This window comes from Uloborus diversus, chromosome 10, assembly GCF_026930045.1.
Source record: "Uloborus diversus isolate 005 chromosome 10, Udiv.v.3.1, whole genome shotgun sequence".
Taxonomy (NCBI): Eukaryota; Metazoa; Arthropoda; class Arachnida; order Araneae; family Uloboridae; genus Uloborus; species Uloborus diversus.
In genome coordinates this window covers 80,054,390-80,074,294 of record NC_072740.1, presented here as the reverse complement: position 1 = coordinate 80,074,294, position 19,905 = coordinate 80,054,390, and the positions used below count along the sequence as shown (strand labels likewise).

The following is a 19,905-nucleotide window of genomic DNA, read 5'->3' as shown; positions in this document are numbered from 1 at the left end:
TTTTGTAAGTGTTCAGGTATGCAAGCACATTCCGTAGAAAACTATCACTTAGTATAAATAATTTCACAAAATGTGTCTGTTTGTCCTTTCCGTGTAGATTTAGTAGCATGCCATGTAGTAAAATTAGATAAGTGTAAGTTGCATAAAAAGACGTACGTCAACTACATTTTATTTTCTTATATTTATGTCAAATTTCTATTTTCGTAGGAGAAAATGACAGTTAGACATTAATATTGGTGTCTTGCAACGATTCAAAATTTGTCTTGATTAAAATTTTATTTCCAATTTTTAAAACCTCACACTTTTGCCGTAAATGTTGTACATGATAACTCAAACTGATGCAGGTAGTAAGAGCACTTATTTAAGTTTGCTGCTCTAAAGTATTCCTTTGAGAATATCGAAATTTTAATTTACAGCGGCAGTCATGATGAGGGGTAGGAATGATTCCAATGAATAATAGTTGTCGTAGATATAGTTACAGTTCTTATTTTAAGTTACATAAAGCATTAAAAATGAAGTACGTGGGCGCGAACTTATGGAACGAACTATGTAAAACCTGTCAATTGAACTGCATTATAGAAAAAGAAATAGGCGTACACATTTTTGGTCACTATCCGCGTCATTTTTTTAAAAATTATTTGCAGGTCATGAAATTAAAAGAAAGAAAAAACACCATCTTGTTTCTACTTGCAACTGTATAATAGACAATTCTTTTGTTTATGTTTTACAAAAGCTTGTTGCACATTCTGTTCTCCTTATCTACAGCTTCAAAACGGAGGAAATGTATTTCCACATTTAGAAACGTAATCCAAATACTAAAAAGTTAAATTATTCAAAATTTTCTAATTCATCAATTTAACTCAAATGTTGCTCCTAAATACAATTCTTAGTCCTCCTTCCAGCAGCAAAATGAAATACATTTTTGAGTGAACCAACCTTAATCATGCAACATAAAGCTATCTATATGAGAAATAGGTAAATTTCACATGCATTTAAAGTACTTAATCGCCTGCCCTTCTGACTTATTGATCGTGTTACAGAACTTAAGTCTCACTGGAGATTTTAATTTCTTGAAGTTTAAAGAATAATGTACTGCGATTAGTGGTTATACGTGAGATACAAATTGTTTCACTTTATTCCTCCACTGCGAACAGAGTTGCTTCTATTACACTGATACGTAACCATTTTAATCTTACAGCATTTTTTCAATGACAGTTGAATAACTAAGTGGTAAAGTAAGACAAACAACATTAGAAAAAGCATAAATTTCCCAATTACAGCAGACACGTGTTTCGACGTTACAGGGAACGCCTTTTTCAATGCAAAAAATAATGAGCTTATGGATGAAAGGACCTATCTCATTTAGGTATTTTCTGTGCTATTTATGTAGAAAATACGGATCAAAATTTCGTTTATTGTTACGGTATTATTACTTGAAATCTTATTAGCGAAACCTGCAAGCAAGTTGAAGAAGAACCGACGGTGATTGCGATTTAAGAACTACTGAAAGACAGCATTTCTTTTTCGTTCGGCTTTCTTGCCAAACATGCTCTACGGTTGTCGCTAATCAACATTTCTGGCCATTGTTGAGGATACTTTTTGTGTTGATTGCATTTAAAATATCTCCTGGTGGTTATATGTTGCTAACCATTTTCATTTGCTTTGAACCAAGGTTCACAAATTTAACGACTACAGTTAAACTTTAAAGGAACTTCATTTCGTTCATTTTTTGCAGGCTTTTCATTCAGACCAAATTCATAACTATACGAAATCGTTCGTGCAGAAAAGAGCAATTTTATGATTAAAAATATGAACTTGAACCTCTTTGGATCTTCCTTAAATTTCAAAACCCTGTCTATATGAATTCCTGAGCAACAATTTAACTCTGTGCCAAATTTGGAAGAAATCCGACTAAAACTGTAGATTTGTATAAGGAACATACACACACACAAACCCACAAACATACATCTATTTATATATATATATAGATACATGTAAGGAAAGCCTTGACCACATCCCTCTCCTTTGAAAGATAAATTCCGAATGCGCTATTGTGCATTACTGTGATTATTTTGCAATTTATTTGCTTTATTAGTACCTTTACCGCTGCTCTCGGACAGCCTGGGGCGACTTCTATTAAACCGAATTAGGTTATCGGTTATAGTTGAACCGAATTACTTAAAGATTCGACGTAAATCAAAGAATAGTATAAAGAAAATTTATATATTGCAAATTGGTTTCATAAGGATCATAGAACATTAAATCAAATTTCTGTTGCAAGGATGAAATAGATGTGGTTTTAATAAAAGTAGTCTGATGCTGAAACAGTCAAAGATTGTATGTCAATATTGAATGCAATATTATTACCTTACTCATGTTTGCGATCAAAAATTACACGCAACCTTACTGTTGTGACTTTTATAATTAAACAATGTTTAAAAATTATAATTTAACGGTAGCATTCAAATTAAGTAGAACCATGAGTAGCATCAATGGATCCCTTGGCTTCGTAGGTCGCAGTTCAAGAAGCGATGGACAGCATCGTTTCTTATATCTACGGCTTTCTCGCCAACTATGCTTTAACGCTCATCGCTAAACAGCATTGACAGCCGTCGTTCAGGATACGTTTTGTGTTGATTGCATTTCAAATAGCTCCTGGTGGTTATATGTTGATAACCGTTTTCATTTGCTTTGAACCAAGGTCCACAAATTTAACGATTAAAGTTAATCTTTGAAGAAACTTCATCTAGGGCAGTTTTTTATGGGCTTTTCATTTAGACTAAATTCATAACTATACAAAAATTCGTTCGTGCAGAAAAGAGCAATTTTATGACTCAAAATATGAAATTAGACCTCTTTGGGTCTTTTTAAAATTCCAAAAACCCGCCTATATGAATTCCTGAGCAACAATTTACCTTTATGCCAAATTTGGAAGAAATTCGACGAAAACTGTGGATTTGTATAAGGAACATACACACATACCCACAAACATACATCCATTTTTATATATATAGATACCCTGGTAAATACCTAAAAAATGTATTTGCCTGAGATAGTTATTTCCATTGTATATCCTATTCATACAAATACCTACCATAGAATATCATGCATTTTTCATAAATTACATGATTTAAATATCAACCTTTTTTTTTTCGCTTTTTAAAAAGTAAGAAATTTTGGTCAGTTAGCAGAGAAGAATATAGGTTTTGATTTGAAAATGATAAAGAAAATGAATAACGGAAATCAAAATGAATGATAGCTATTATTATAGGGATAGTTGTGATACTATTTCAAAGATACTGAAAATTATTGCAAGAGCAACCATGTGATAACAATTCAAAAATAACATTCAAATAAAAAACAAAACAAAGCAAACTTAAAATGTTTATAATTATCAGGCATGCCCAAGAGAATGCCCAAGCAGCTGCAATATATCCAATTGTCTTCCTGTTATGGTTTAATAGAATATTTGTTTTTAGTTCGTGTACTTTGTCACACAGGACCCGTTTATGAAAACGCGTCCAATATGACAGATAGCATGATACAGGCACATAGTGTAGGACAGAATTAATAGCACAGAGAAGGATGTTACAGCCAGGGCAACGGGCAGGAATTGAACTCACCACCTCGGGATTGCTATAATGACGCACGGACTGGATGCGCTACCGAGGCCTCTTTCATATTATTACTTATGGGTCATTCTCCAGAAAACGTTCCTGAACCTTTTCTCCGCGAGCAATAATTGTCTTTGCTCAACCAGCTAACTTCACAATGGTACGGAACATCTGGGTAAACGCTGTCAATTTCAGCAAGAGGATTTTTGAATTGACGGTGTTTGAGGGAACTTGATCTGGTGAAGTTAACTGTTTTGACAGCTACTTTCAAGTGTTTCCCACACAAGGTTTGTAATGTAGTAAAAAAAAAACGTGGGTTGAACACCTCCAACTATTTTTATAAAATTGGAAATGTTTCCAACTACTCTGATTTTGGGACTCCACATATTTTTTCCACCATCTGTAGTAACACCTTTCAGGTGTTTAAAATCAAGCCTAAAAGGTTAGAAATGGTTTCACGTATTTTTATAGAACTTTTGTCCCCAGTCACATTAATCTCCAGGAAATGCCCAATTCCAGGAGAAGGTGGCGCTAAGAAATGAGGTCTTGGAAAGAGCAAAAAGAGAGATGGGTGCTGCACTCGTAGTCAACAGTAAAAACTGATTCAAAAACGATTAAAATAAATGGTAAAAAGATTTTAAATAATTATTGACAATTTAAAATAATGTCTCAATTATATTTCCAACAAGAGTCTCTGTTCTGGAAAAAAAAAAAAGAAGTTTGTAGGCTTCCCGCGAGCCGGACAAAATCTGTTCAAGGTTCGGATCCGGCCTGCGGGCCGTAGGTTGGAGAGCCCTGCTGTAGAACTCAGATGCAGGCCATCCCTAGCAATCCAATCGCGTTTACATTTACTCCACACATCAATAAACCTGATACTACGCTTTACCCAAATTTCCTTGAGTACCAGGTTCATACACCTAGCCCGTTGGTTTAACCAACTCCTATGCATTCCATATCTGGGAAGCAAACCAACGACTTGGACATTTGTCGAACTGTTTGTTGCTTTGTCCAACAGGGAATCCCATTCTTTTGTAAACTCATCGTTGTTACTATGGCCCACATCATTAATTCCCACCCACAAAGTAACTACATCTTCTTTATTAAATACCCTCTTCTTTTCAGCAACCATATTCACATCTCTCACCCAAACCCCTGACAAACAACATCTAGCCACCTTACATCTAACTGTCTATTGAGTTTCCCACCTCACACACCATTGAATCTCCCAAAATTATGCTCTTTGTTTCCCAGTCTGTTTCCTCAGCAATAACTTCCCCCTTTACCTCTGGAATATTCCCACTATCTAACACACAGCTAATGCCCACCTCCTTTTTACTAACTTCCCCCTTCCCTCTGGAGTGTTTATCCCTTCTACAATCCTACAGCCTAATGCTAACTCAGCCTCCAAAATAATCATCCTAATTCTGATTTCTGAGAGTTCAACATACTTGGTGTAAATAAAATCCTTCTCAGACTCATACTTCCACTTAAACAAGCAGAACATCTGACATAAGTCACAAGAAATCCACTTGTCCCCTTTACCACTCTTCTTCAAAATGCATATAACCCCCATTCTATCTCAAAATGCAAGCTTCTTTTTTCTTTGAGTAAGAAAAATGCAGATTGAGATTTTTAAATCTGGAATTTTATTATTGACTCACTTCTCATATTTCTGTAACTATCACATTGCAAATAAAGGTTCTTTTATTTACAATTTATATGTTAATAATTTCATACAATCTTTTAAATAACAACAACAGTAGTTGAAAACTGGTGAGAACACTGAGCTTTTTACCACTTATAGATAGATTCATAATTTTCCTGACTGCATGTTTAGCTAGGTGTTATAATTGTGTGACTTTCATTAGCGGAGATATTAATTAAAAACCTAACTATTCTCCTCCTGGTTGGTCTTTCGGAATCACTTTCAGATAGCTTCTCCTTTAGACAGTTTCACTTTTCTCCATTAAGGCGGAAGTGATTCACAGACAGAAAGGTCTTGCAGAAAAAACAGATGTTTTTCTAGTGCGTAGTGAAGTGAGGTTTTTTTTTTTTTTTGATGAGCAGGGGAAAATAATAATTCAAATGGTTTGCTAAAGTAAAGCTTTTTTCTTCTTTTCCTTTAAAATAATGTCATTTATGTCTCAGAAAGGTCAATTTAAATTCTTTCTCTGGCTAAAGCTATTGCAGTGGGCAAGTACAGGGCGAAGTCCCAAAAGTACCCCTGTGGTACTTCCAGGAAATGAGGTGCTGCACAAATCTGCTGCAGGCGGGTCAGGCGACGTCGATGCTGTGCATCAGGTAGCGGCAAAAAAGTGGCGAATATCACGAAATGCCCCTCGGAAGGTGGTGTACACCACTTGCACGAGCCGAGTACCAAGATGACTAGGGGGCTAATTTTAAGTATTATATGGTGCAAAACTATTAAATTGCTTTTTTATATTATTTTCAGTTAACTTTATTAAAGTAAATCAAATTATATCGGTGTGTTTGGCTTTATTATTATTATTTTTTTTAAATTTTGAAATGTTTCTACCCTTAAAAAGTGTTGGGTAATATGGGCTATAGTTTTCCTTTTTCAAATAATGTGCTTTATGTTAAGTACTTTTATACATTTAGTAATTGAACATCTTGTTGTAGATTCCAATTTTGAATCTTGAAGACAACAAACAAGAAATCGAACCATCAGCCTTGTGGAATGCCTTTAAAAATGTTGTAAAAACATGCCTGAGTTGTAAGTTGTTTTTGCTCACAAACTTATCATACGTTATTATAAATGGAAAATGTAACATTCTCATTTTACATAAATCTTTTGTTCATTATTTTAAAGGTTTTCTGAGTTGCATTAAGATTTTAAAATTTTCATAATCGTTTATCTTAAAATTACAACCATAAGATATTTAACCCTAGTGTCAATGACCGGGTACCCGGGTATCTTTTTGCGACTTTTATCATAATTTTTACCCTTTCTAACTAGGTCCTAATAAAATTGCTTTTAATCCTTGTTATTTACATGAATTTGAACTAAAGAAAGTTGTAATCGTGTTTTCAGAAAGAAAAAAAAATTGAGGGGAGTTTTTTAGCCTTTAAAATTTTTATACCTATATTCAATAACCAGGTACCCGGGTCCCCATTGCACTGCACATGAAAAAAAAAAACCCTTCAAAATGCTTCTGAAACCACTTTTGTTGATTCTCATGTAAAATGAGCCCTTGAATCAAAATGTGACCACCGTCTTCCCCCATCACTCCCCCCACTTTGGTATCGCGCCCCCTAATTTTATTAAGTTTTCGCATAGTTACATAGCAATTATTTATATTTGATAAGGAAAACAGCATTGTATTCACCATTAATATTCTTCTGAAAGGTTAGAGAAGTATATAGTTCAAAAGCATGAACATTTGTAGCAAGTTGGGACACTCAAGCAAGTACCCCCCTCCTCCCCCCCCAAAAAATCTAAAGAATCCTCAGAAATGATTTTTTTAAAATAAAGGTTTGCTCTTCAATTTTTTTCACTTATTTTCTTGGAGCAAAACCAAAGTCCATGCCGAAAAAGTTTTCATACTGTAAAGAAATAAAAATTAATAAACACTTGAAAACACTGCATATTATATACGAGTCACACTGCAGATCTTAGACGCAAAGAAATTTTCCGTATTATTGACATTTATTCAAATTACATTTACAGATATAATTAAGATTTTAAATGAAATTAAGTATAAGCATAATATGGATTAATGCATTTTTATATTTCAGAGGGCACTACACCCATTGTTTATCACCATTCAATCAAATGCTTCGAAAATATCAAAACATTTGATCAATCGCGTCACACCAGATTTTGTTTTGTTGTAAAGCAAAATAATTGTGACCTTTGGTTGCTCCAGATTTGCTTTTGTTATTATGTGAAGTGCATGGGCGGATTTATGGGGGGGCGGAGGGGGGCAATGCCCCCCTAGTTTTGGGAGGACTTTATGTAGTAACAACACATCTTCCAAAAATTAAAAATATATATGTATTATTTTTTCTTTTTTGAATAGTTCAGAAGTGCATGGGTGGATTTATAGGGGGCAATGCCCCCCAGTTTTGGGAGGACTTTATATAGTAACAACACATCTTCCAAAATCTTAAAACAAAAAAATCATGACTTTTTCTTTTTAGAATAGTTCAATGAAAATTAAGAGAAAAACGAATGTTCTTTTCTGATGGGAGAAAAGAAAAGGGGGGGGGGGGGCGAACATTAAATAAAAATAGTACAGCTGTCACTGGGGTTCTGAAAATGTGTCTAAATTCACTACTTTAGACTGAAAACCATTTGGGCAAGCATATGAATGAAAATATAGGCTAAACGAGCTATACATTAAGCTGCAGCACTTATAATAATTGACGATTATTTTTAACAAATTAAAACCTAAAGCAAAGGGGAAAAAACTCCTCCCCCCCTCATTCGCGCTAACAGAACAATCTTCTCGTTATGATTTGTGTTCACATTTCAAGTATATTTGTGCATAATATTTATGTTCTTAGTAGATTAATTGGCCTTTTGAGAAATTCTAAATAACAGTTTTTTTCCCTTCTTTCTCTCCACCCCCTCCCTTTTTGAGAGAGAGAGAAAATAAATACTACCGCAAACTAAATAAAATTCAGTTATCTGAGTGTTCTGATTAAATGAATCTTTTTACTTAGAGGGAGAGTACAATTTTACTTACTGTTTAAAAAGTAAGGTAAGTCATTATCATCTAAGTCTAAGTGAGTCAGTCCTTGTCATTATTGAAATGAAACTAATTCATCAAAAGTTTTTTAAAAATTTGCTGAAATTTTATAAAAGTCTATAAAAACCTAACAAAGATTGGTAAAATCGTAAAAATCCTTTAACCGTAAAAACTGACGAATTTTCGTAAAAATAACAAAAAAATCAAGCAAAAATTTGCAGGTAAGAGTGAATTACAAATAAGGTCAAATTTGCCTATAAGATAAACAAGCTATTGCTTAGGGCCCCTGCTTTGAAGTCGGTCCCTAACTCCCAAAAAAATTCATGATTCGTTTCTTAAAAAATAGAAATTGCTTGAAAAAAACTAATTTCATTTTTAAGTGCTTGAAAACCTTGAATATTTGGAAACGTGTGGCTACAAACCTTAAATTTTAAAATTTCTAACAAATGGTAGAGGGGGAGGAATGCCAAAATATTTCAAATTCAGCTGCTTTCCGCATCTTGTATTAAAAATGTAAAAATCATGGTTCTCTCGTTTGTAACATATTATTTGAAATAAATTTTTGTGACTCGCATGTTTCATATCTTGCTATTTAGTCAATCTCGAATGCAGTATTTTAGAAATTCTTTTGTATTGATTGCTTTTATCTTACTTCTTCTGCATATTGTCTATCTGTTTAGCACAGAAAAAATTACACACTACTTCTATTTCTTTTCGTTTTCTGCCCCACTTGCAACTGAAAAAAAGTTTTTGTCATAAGAAATCTATGGTTTCTTTTTTCTTTTAAATTTAAAATAGCTATTTCTCTCAAAGTTAGAACAGGATTGTAAAAATTTACAATCAAGTACTAAAATATCAGAGACTGGAAAGTACAAATGAAGTGCATTAAATAATTTTATTTATTCTAGAGTCCTTGAAAATAATTAGATGAGCCTTTGAAAATCCCAAGCAAAGTGAGCTCCAATTACTTCTACTGCATATTGTTAATCTGTTTAGCCAGGGGAAAAAAATGATACACTACCTCTATTCCTTTTCGTTTTCTGCACTACTTATAATTAAAAAAAGGTTGTTGTAATGAGAAATCTATACTTTATTTTTTCTTTCAAACTTAAAATGGCTGTTTCTTACAAAGTTTGAACAATACTGTACAACTGTATAATTTAGTTATCAATTTCTATGTCTATCCAATTAACCTTTATAAGGCTTCAAAATGCAGAATTTTATATCCTTTGTACAAAATTTCCTCCGGGGGAGAAACCCCCGGCCCCCTAAAATTGGAGATAATTCTATTTCCCACATAAAAGGGAGCCCTGTGTCACTCTCTTGATAACAGCTCCCTCTCTTAAGCTCAATTCAAAAAGGACAGCATGAAAACACACATTAATGAAAACGACACACAAAAAAGTAAAGCATGGACTTATGCATCACAGGAAACAGACAAAAACATGAGAATGGGGGGCAATAAAAATGTTGCTAAAAAAAACTCTGCCCCCCCCCCAGGAACTCAGTCCTAAATCCGCCTATGGTGAAGTGGAAAACATTACAGCTTTATCTTTTTGTTGATGTACTAACACATTGTTACATCGTGAGCGATACCCAGAGCCAAATTTAGCTCCACGCCGCCCCTAGGCAGATCTGAAATCTGCCATCCCCCTCCCCCTCAAAAAAAAAGATGCAAAATTTCCGTGATCAAAAAACGCATAAAATATCCCGAAATTTAAACTGCAAAGCTAATGAAGGAATGATTGCATTTTATCTTCAGGGTGCCCCGATGAGAGGTCACTGTGACCTCCCAAAAATTCCTTATTTGGAAAATTTGGAGACAAAATTGCAATATTGAGATTATTTTTTCTTTTTGAAAATTTCTAAAATTGTTTTTTAATGATGCTTAACATTCCTTCCGATTAGGTGTTATAAATGTATGATATTCTTGCATGCTCGTATTTTACCATTCGGCAAATTAAGAAATATTTTCATGTATGAATCAACGATTTAAATAATTTCCTCTGTGTTATTACGTTCACTCACTTTAAGTTTCTTACCACTCCTCATTGCTCGATGGTATTTCCCCTATAAATTGTTACTGGATTGCGTTCCAAAAAGTCCAAAGCTTCTGCTTTTGAAAACTGCCCATTTGAAAAATATGTATCACTTTTTAAAAAGTTTTGGAAGACTCCTTCTTGTTTATTGGTTTTTAACTAAGCATGTTTTCTTCATTTAAAATCATTCAGCCTTTTCCGCTCGTCACTCATTTTCATTTGCCACCCAGACTTAATACAATTAACAGGAAAGTTTTTAAATATTAATAATGTGGAAGAGAAAATGCAGGTCAATCACTAAAGAAACCGTACTCGAATAAACTTCACTATGACACTAAAAATCTTAATCTAACTCCAATCTTGTTGGAGCTTCTGGACAAACGCATTGACATTATTAAGTTACAAGAAAAGGCACTATGGAAAACGAAAGAATGCTAGTAGTTCACTTCAAGTGTAATAATTAAAAAAAAAAAAACATGTGGTTAAAACAAAATTTGCCACCCTAGGCAGCTGCCTACTCTGCCTATTGGGAAATTGGGCCCTGCTGATACCAAATTAGGAACTTTGTGTCTCTCGATATGTGGACAATATATTTCAGTTGGAATATATTATCTGTCTTTTCTTTTTTTTTAAGCATACCTACGAATGTCAAGACGGCATGACAGCAAAGGTTGAGCAAATGATAGTGAGGATAAAAATTACAGATAATATTTTTCAATTCAGTGGGCCTATGTGTATATAGTATGAGTTTTGTGGTCCCCATGTGGTCTGTGAGCCGTAAGTTGAACGTCACTGGTGTAAATAAATAAAATTCTATGAATTCACTATGAAATGCCAAAGTGTAAAACCTAATGCATCCAGTATTATAAAACTGGAGAAACACATTTTTCTAACAGACAGTTTAGCATGAAACGTAAACCTAAATCGCTGGAAAAACAATAAGCCATTTCGTTTTTTGGTAAAAACAGGACACACACATTTCCCAAGATGAGGGCGGAAGAAAACGTTTCAATTAAATAAAAGAGGTGTCAAAAAAAAAATTCTTTCTCTAAATCTCCGAAATTCAAAATGGGTACCCTGTTATTGAGTGTAAGGGAAATGTTTGGTCATTGAGGCTAGGGTTAAATATTATGGTTATGCAGTAAAACATCGTTTATACATCCCCCTCCCCCTCAATGATATGTCTTTTACATTTAGGCATTGTCTTCATAAAGTTCAGATTCATTCCTATTTACTTTAATGCAGAAACACATCTTTTATGTGTCACAAAATATCAGTTATAAGTTGTTTTCTCCTCCCTGGGGAAATTTGAGAAAGGTTTACTTGGTTTCTTTGGAGGAAGAATTTGTGTCAGGTATGAAGGCAGGGCCCGATTAAGATATCAGGAAGAGCGATATCTAAATGGATGGGGAAATGGAGTCTAATGCTGCTAGATGTCTCAGTATCACAGCGTGGTCCAACGTTTTTGGGATCAATACCAATATTTGAATCCCTTTGTTATTGTTTCTCACTGCCTAATTTATTGCTTTTAGGCATTATGTCAAAAATGTAACTATATAGATTTTTTTTTTTTAATTGTAGGTGCTCAATTAAGTGCGAGAGATATTTCATGTATTGGAATTTCTTCTCTGAGGGGAACTTTTGTTACTTGGAATAAGTAAAAATTTTGAATTTGTTCATTCTATAGCTCTGTTCCTAATACAGTCGGATCTCGATAACTCAAAGCCTTTTATCTTAAATGTTCTTTTGTGTCAAAGTTTTCATTGGGTCCCAAACTCTTAAGACTGATGTGGAAACTTCCCATAGCTTGAACTACCAATAACTCAAACGCTTCAGCCGGTCCCTTGGGACTTCGAGTTATCGAGAGTTGACTGTATATATACAGAGTGTTCCGTTTTAACCTACAAGGCCTTTATTTTCGCAACCGTTAGTCCTAGCTGTATACTTCCAATTGCAAAAATGTTCAAAATCAGATGCAGTGTTAAGATATTGAAAGATTGAAGCAAAAATAAAAATGAGTCAAAAAATAAAAATTTTAACTTTTTATACAGGCTCCAGGTCTCCTAACTTATATTTAGAAAAATAATCTCCATTAAAAACTATTATTGACACAAAAATCTTGACATTTGTGCGACCAAAATTCAAGAAGATACTTCAGTTTAAAGTTTTAAGGGACCATACAGAAGATGAGATTGGAACTTACGCCCTTTCAGAAAAATGGCAGGTTGTCAAAAGTAAAAAACACAAAGTATTTATATTTTTCATTGCTATTCAACAATAAACGCAAATGTTATGCCGTGATACGCAAAAACACACTGAAAAACCTCAAACAATTTGAAAAACCACACTCTATGCACACATATAATTTTAAACACTTGTTAACTGCTATATTTCCCCCCAAAAGGTGTTATTGACAGTGAGTGAGAAGTGGTGTAAGTCACAAAATGCTGCGTTTCATATCTCAGTGAATATTGGTCGTACTAATTTCAAACTTTTTGTGTTGGAATTATTTTTCAATGGAGAATATTTCCCTAAATATGAGTTAGGGGGCTTAGGGCCCATATAAAAAGTTAAATTTTGTATTTTCAGACTCATTTTTATTTTTGCTTCAAAGTTTCAATGTCTGAACTTCGCATCTGATTTTGAACATTTTTGGGATTGGAAGTATGCATCTAGGACCAACGGTTGCGAAAATAAAATTCTTGCAGGTTAAAACGGAACACCCTGTATGTATATATATATGTATATATATATATATATATATATATATATATATATAATTATATTAGAAGTATATAAAAAGTGAAAAATATTGTAAAGACCACATAAAAGCCCATAGATGCACAATGCAGCAAAACTAAAAAGCCAAGTAAATATAAAAAGTATACAAGCCAAATAACAAGTTTTAAGCAATTGATACGAAAAATAATGATGAGAAAAAGTGAAATACAAGCAGCAATGTAATAGGAAAAGACAAAGAATGAATCCATAGCTCATCAGCCCTGGAGGATTCAATGAATATGGTCAAACGACCAAAAAATTTAACTACAAACTAAAAGAGAGTGTTTAAACTCCCGTACATGCAATACAAACTAATATTTGGCAAAATGCACCACATGTTAAATTATAAACAATAATATACGTACGTTACAACAAACGTATAAATTGTTTAAAACTTGTTTTTTGGCTTGTATACTTTATATATATATATATATATATATATATATATATATATATATATATATATATATATATATATATATATAATAATAAAAGTGAAAAATATTGAAAAGACCACACCAAGAGCCCATAGATGCGCAACGCAGCAAAACTAAAAAGCCAAGTAAATATAAAATTAAGCAAACAGAATTACAAATATTAAACAAATTATAAATAACAAATGATGATAAAAAGGAAAAATGCAAACAGCTATTAAGTAGGAATAGAAAAAGAGTGAATCCAGAGCTCATCAGCCGTGGAGGATTCATTAATTATGGTCAAAAGACCAAAATTTTTAACTATAAACTAGAAGAGAATGCTTAAGCTCCAGTACATGTAATATAGAGTAACAATGGGCAAACGCACCATTTGCTAAGCTAAAAACAATAAACTAGAGCTCAAACCTAAAACTAAAAGCAGGGGGTTTCGCCTCGACTAATTAGGAAAACAAGTTCCAATAATTAGCCTTCCACGGGACAGTACCTGCCAATAACAAAATTGTCTTACCTTGAAATCCAAGTAAACATATCCTGTCCGTTGTTCAGCCTGATAAAAAAGCCTATCCATTCGTCAACAAAACATTAAAAATATAAAAACCAAGTCCGGAAATCAGTCCAAAGACGTACCAGGTCGCCTGTTTCGCACGTGTAAAAATTTATCCACTACGGTGATTCATAAAAAAATGGTTTGTCACGGTTGTATCATACATTTACACAGTTAAACAGTTTCAAAAGAAGCGAAATGTTCATCGAAGGCTATACTTAAGCAGATGTTTTCAACTAGATTTTTAGGGAAGTTATTATGAAAAAGTAAGTTTTTGAGTACTGAAATTTCTTGCTTAAATGCAGAAATGGTGTTGCAAATTCTTTTAATTCTGATAGCTTGCGAAACAATAATGCCAATAAAAACCTTTTTACTTAGGCAGGAGGAGAAATCTTGTAAACTGTTAACTGCGAAATTGAATTCACGTCTTTTATCATAGATTGTAGTGGAACAATTTGAGTCAATTTGTATGTTGATATCCAAGAAATTAAAGCTATTATGATTAGAATTGGTCTTTTTGAGCGTTAATGAACTATGATAAATAGTTTTGCTGAGTTCAGAAAAATTAGGAAAATTTATACACAAAAGGTCATCAATGTATCTACAACAAAGAGGTGTAGAGGAAGGAGTGTCAATTAAATATTTTCGTTCATAATATAAAAGAAAAAGGTTGGCTAATGTAGAGCTAAAATTAGCTCCCATTTCTATGCCATTAATTTGAAGAAAACATGAATTACCATTTTTGAAAAAATTATTAAAAATACAAAATTTAAAAAGACCAAGAAAAAACAATTCATTAAAATCAAGGGAATCCTTGACTGAATTAAAAAGTTCTGAAACAGAGGAAAAAAGTTCAGCGAGTGGGATATTGGTGAAGAGGTTTTCAAAATCAAAAGTTTCTAAGTGGTTTATATCAAGCATATTAAGTAAATTGATGACTTCAACACTATTATTAACAATCCAGAACCAATTCATTTGTTGAAGTTTAAGTTGTTCAAGAATTTTTTTGAGAAATTGTTCAAGCTTTACACTCAGATTTTTTCCAATGGTGTTGGTGGCAGAGCAAATAAATCGAAATCCAACAGGTGTTTTATGAAATTTTGGAATTGCATATAAGTAAGGTAAGTTAACAGACTCGGGACGTGGCAATTTAATAAGTTTGTAAGCAGCAGCAAATTTTTTGATGATGGAGGATTCATTAAGTTTGGAGGAAACATAAGTGGTGGTTTTTTCTAGTTCATTTTTCAAAATATTAGCATATAATTTTTTGCAGCAGATAGAGTAATTAGAACTTGCTTTATCAACAACTGTAAAGACAAAAGCTTTTTTAAAATTATTGATGGCATTATTTTCATCAGCAGAAAGATGGAAGTATGAAGATTCAGTGTTAGCAATATCACGTAAACGTGATTTCAGTTCAATTAAAAAGTGGTGTCTATATTCAAGAAATGCATTGAGTGGAACATTAAAACAATAGGAGATTTTTCTTAAAAAATATTCAATTTCAAATGTAAGCTTATTAAAAGGTTTTAGGAAATTAATACGAAAATTAGGCCGATATTTGGTACCCAAACTAAAAAGTTTAATGAGTTTTTTGTTTTGTAAAAAATTCAAATCACCGGTCAGAATATGACCAAAATCAGAGTTGAAGAAGATGGAATTAGAGAAATTAGCACAATTACAATCAAAATTCAAATATTTTTCAAAATTTTTTGCAACTTCTTGATAGTTTAGAATATTTTTTGAGAAAGGAGGATTGAATTTGTAGCTGAAGACAATTTGTAGATCCTTGATGGGAAAAAAATCTAAAAGTTTACTGTGTAGTTTAGAAAAGTTTAAATAGTCGAATGATTTTTGTAAAAAACTAAAGGTGCAGTAGTAAGTTTGATGTTGTTGCGTATAACCAACTTTGTAGATCAGAAGATCATAACAAAGAAATTCAAAGTGTGAATTTTTAAAAAGGTAGTTTGGAAGGAAATTTTTAAGTTTTTTTAGAAATTTTTGTTTAAGACCAAAAAGAAATTTCCTAACATATTCAGTGTCATAAGAATGACAAAAAGAATTTTCAAGCTTATTAAGAATTTCAAAGGGCGAAAAAATGCAGAAACGAGGAGGGGATTTTCCTGATCCTCTATTAAAACGAGAAGTACTTGTATTATTTCCAAATCTAAACAATGAATAAATACAAAGATTTTTAGAAGAGTTATGGTATGCTGTATATAATTTATTATCAAGGGAGGAATTTAACCCATAGGGGAAAATAGATTTGAAACGAAGAATAAAATGAGATTCTAGTGAAAGTCTCTTTTCCAAAGAGTGTTCAAAACCTAGAATTGAAATAGAAATTTTATCAAAACTGTGAAATTGAAAATGCTGAAGTTCTTTGTCTTCTTTGTTTTTGAACGAAAGTATATCATGTCTGTGATTGTTGATACGAATATTTAGAGAATTCCTAGTTTGTCCAATATAACATAGATTTCAGGAAAGACATTTAATAAGATAAACAAGATGATGTTGCTTTCAAAAGTTACCCTCAAAATGAACACTAGCTTCAGTGTCAGCCAAAGATCAAATTTTACAACGATTATTTGTCCAAAAGCCCATAGTAAAGAAAGTAGGTGCAGTAAGACAATTTATAGCAGCAAGACTGTACATCGTGGAATCGACGAAACCCGAAAATTAAAAGAACAGCATAAAAACATCTGTTCACATTGTTACTCTATATTACATGTACTGGAGCTTAAGCATTCTCTTCTAGTTTATAGTTAAAAATTTTGGTCTTTTGACCATAATTAATGAATCATCCACGGCTGATGAGCTCTGGATTCACTCTTTTTCTATTCCTACTTAATAGCTGTTTGCATTTTTCCTTTTTATCATCATTTGTTATTTATAATTTGTTTAATACAGTCGGCGTTCATTATAATGACCACTCATTATAAAGACCAATCCATTATAACGACCAGTGGTAAAAGTCCCAACTTTGTTCTAATGAACTCTATGTTAATTTCCTTCCGGTATAACGACCGTTCTACATCATCTAATCCAATACAGCGACCGAATTCAGCGAACACTATTCCTGGTGTTTTTACAATTATACTAATATGTAACTTAGAATGATCTTTATTACCGTTTAGGGACTGAAAGAAGGTCAAGATTACATAGTGGGTATTCTTACAGCTTTTCATCTTTCTAAAACAGCATGGAATTCAGAAAAAACCATCAAGAATTGCCTCCACCATGTTGATTTTAAAAAGCAAAAGAAAAATGCTTAAATGATTTGTCAGACAATCCAAGATGAAAATTTCGACAAAGAAATTGAAATGCTGTAAAAAAAATTCTAAAAAAAAGGGAAATTGGTAGAAGTGTTAAACTTTGAGGGTTATGCTAAAATCAATTATGATTTAGAATGTGTCAAACACGTGTCTGTCAGAAAATGAAGTTCCTCTCGATGTTGTGCACAAAAGTAAATTAATGTATTATGATCAGATAAAGAAATAATTGAGACCAAAGTTCTCAGTATGAAAAATGTTTCAAATGCTCCAGAGACTTTTAAGTGTTTCTTTGAAAAGCAAGAAAAACACTATTTATCATCTCTAACTGAAATGGAAAATTATGTTTTGCAAAAATCACATGTGCTAAAAAGGAAAGCAACTGTTTCTGATTTTATCTTCAGAAAATAAATGATTTGTATGTACTGTAATACAATTTTTCCTATATTTTCTACTTAGAAATATTTTGTCATAATATTTTGCACAAATAATTAAAATTAAAAAAAATTCCCATGATAAAAAAATAGTTTAGGCATTTTACTGGAATCCTCAAAAAAGTGCCAATTGTAGTGGAACAACGGAACATGCATGATGCATGTGTATATTCAAAAAAAAAAAAAAAAAAATTCTATCTCTTATAATGACCACTCATTATAAAGACCTTTTTCTCTGGCACAGAGATGGTCATTATATCAAGCGTCGACTGTATTTGTAATTCTGTTTGCTTAATTTTATATATATATATATATATATATATATATATATATATATATATATATATATATATATATATATATATATATATATAAATAAATATATATATATATAAATAAATTGATTATTATACTCACTCTTTTTATTTAAGAGTAATTATTAGTGATTATTTTAAGTTCATATTAGGCTTTCACTTTTTATACTTTTTTTAATTTTCTTTTTTTTTCTTTCTTCATTTTTTATTTTTTAGCTTGCCTTGAATATTTGCAATATTATTACATTAGTTTTTATTCCTTGGTAAGTTAATTATTTTAATGCACACCTTGTTGCTCTCTATCTTCCAAAAAAAAAAAAAGCTTGTTTTCATTGTTATTGTTCTCCTTTTAATCAGCAGCATTTTTTATGTAATGGAGTTAGTATAAAAGTTTAGTTTACAACTTCTTAGGATATTCAACTTTATCTTGGGAAAAAAGGATGAGAAAAAACCAAAGTCTCAGAAATGCAACTATTATGTATATTTGTTTAAAATTCTTTGTGAAACAGTTGTGTGATACTTTCAAATATTTCAAGTTTCTTCTTAAAAATTACTCTGTAATGGCGGAAGCAGAGATGTCTATTAAAAACAAGGCTTAAAATTAACATTGGTCCGCTGATCTGGGAAAACAAATTGTCCATTGAACCAGCAGAATATAAATTTTAATGATATTTTTATTTTCCCTTTAAAAATTTTAAGCATCATCTTTTGAAACTGTTGAGAGCAAGTTTACAACTTCATTTACAATTTTTAGATTTTCTTTGCAAGAAAAGATAGATCGAGGTGTTTCTATTGCATTTATAACATATTATTTTTGTCTCCTCATTGCCTTCCTCTCAAAACAGCAGCACAGATAAAATTCTGTTGGCTGAATTCCTTTGCCAGTACTGGTGAGCAGAGAAATTCCTGTTGCTTCATTCTCTTCCCAGTCGTTCAGAAATGTCTATTAAACTTATAACTGACTCCTTTTGGCATGTTAATTTTGTCTTACATATTTTGTCTTTTTTCTTTATTTTTTCAATACTTGAAACCAGAACCCAAGAATGGACAACTAAAAGTGTGTATGAACCTTTGAGCAGGAATTAAAATGGCGGAAGCAAGTCCAGTCATTGGCTGAACAAAAGCTGACCCTAGGAACCCAAGTCACATGACTCAACAACGACAAATGGTTGGCACGTTTTGCGCAAAACAAGCAAAAGAAACCTGATTTCTTCTAATGTTTTGCTTTAAAATCAATCACGTGACTTGGGGTCTTGGCTTCATGAATGAAAGTCTTCACTCCCTCCATTTTATCTCTTCTCAATGGTATGGACCAGTAAAATAGTGTAGTTACAGCTCCATTGGAACAGTGACTTAGTTGCCTAAATTTCTACCTCTGATTCAAAATGCTCCTGAAATCAGTGTATTTAATTTCTCTCTATATTTGCCACCCGAAATCTCTCTACTTAAAGTTTCTATTCTTTTTTCTTGTTGTTATAATTTTTAATCTCTGCTAGTGACTAAAAGGCTACTAAAGCGATGTGATTACTTTGAATAGACAGTGTGTATATTAGTAGCAAAAACAGCTGTTTTCCAGTGAAATGAAAAAAATATATATACTATTTTAGTCAAAGTGTGACTAAAGAGGAAAATGTCCCACCTACTTGTCCATTAAGGTGGTTCAAAAATACATATAAAAAAAAGTTTCTCCTAGATAACAGGACACCCCTCAATATTTTTAGACTTATAGATAGTAATATGCTGTAAGAATTTTAGCAT

The 19,905-nt window shown here is 32.4% G+C and overlaps 1 protein-coding gene across 1 annotated transcript in view; it reads left to right on the top strand.

Annotated features, from left to right (window-relative positions):
• The window catches only part of LOC129231067 (putative glycerol kinase 5), a 59,926-nt gene that overhangs the window by 2,265 nt on the left and 37,756 nt on the right, over nt 1-19,905 (top strand). Inside the window, exons 2-3 of the mRNA XM_054865315.1 lie at nt 6,255-6,348; nt 11,947-12,022. Of these exons, the coding sequence (XP_054721290.1) occupies nt 6,255-6,348; nt 11,947-12,022 (170 nt within the window). The remainder of the gene's footprint in view (nt 1-6,254; nt 6,349-11,946; nt 12,023-19,905) is intronic.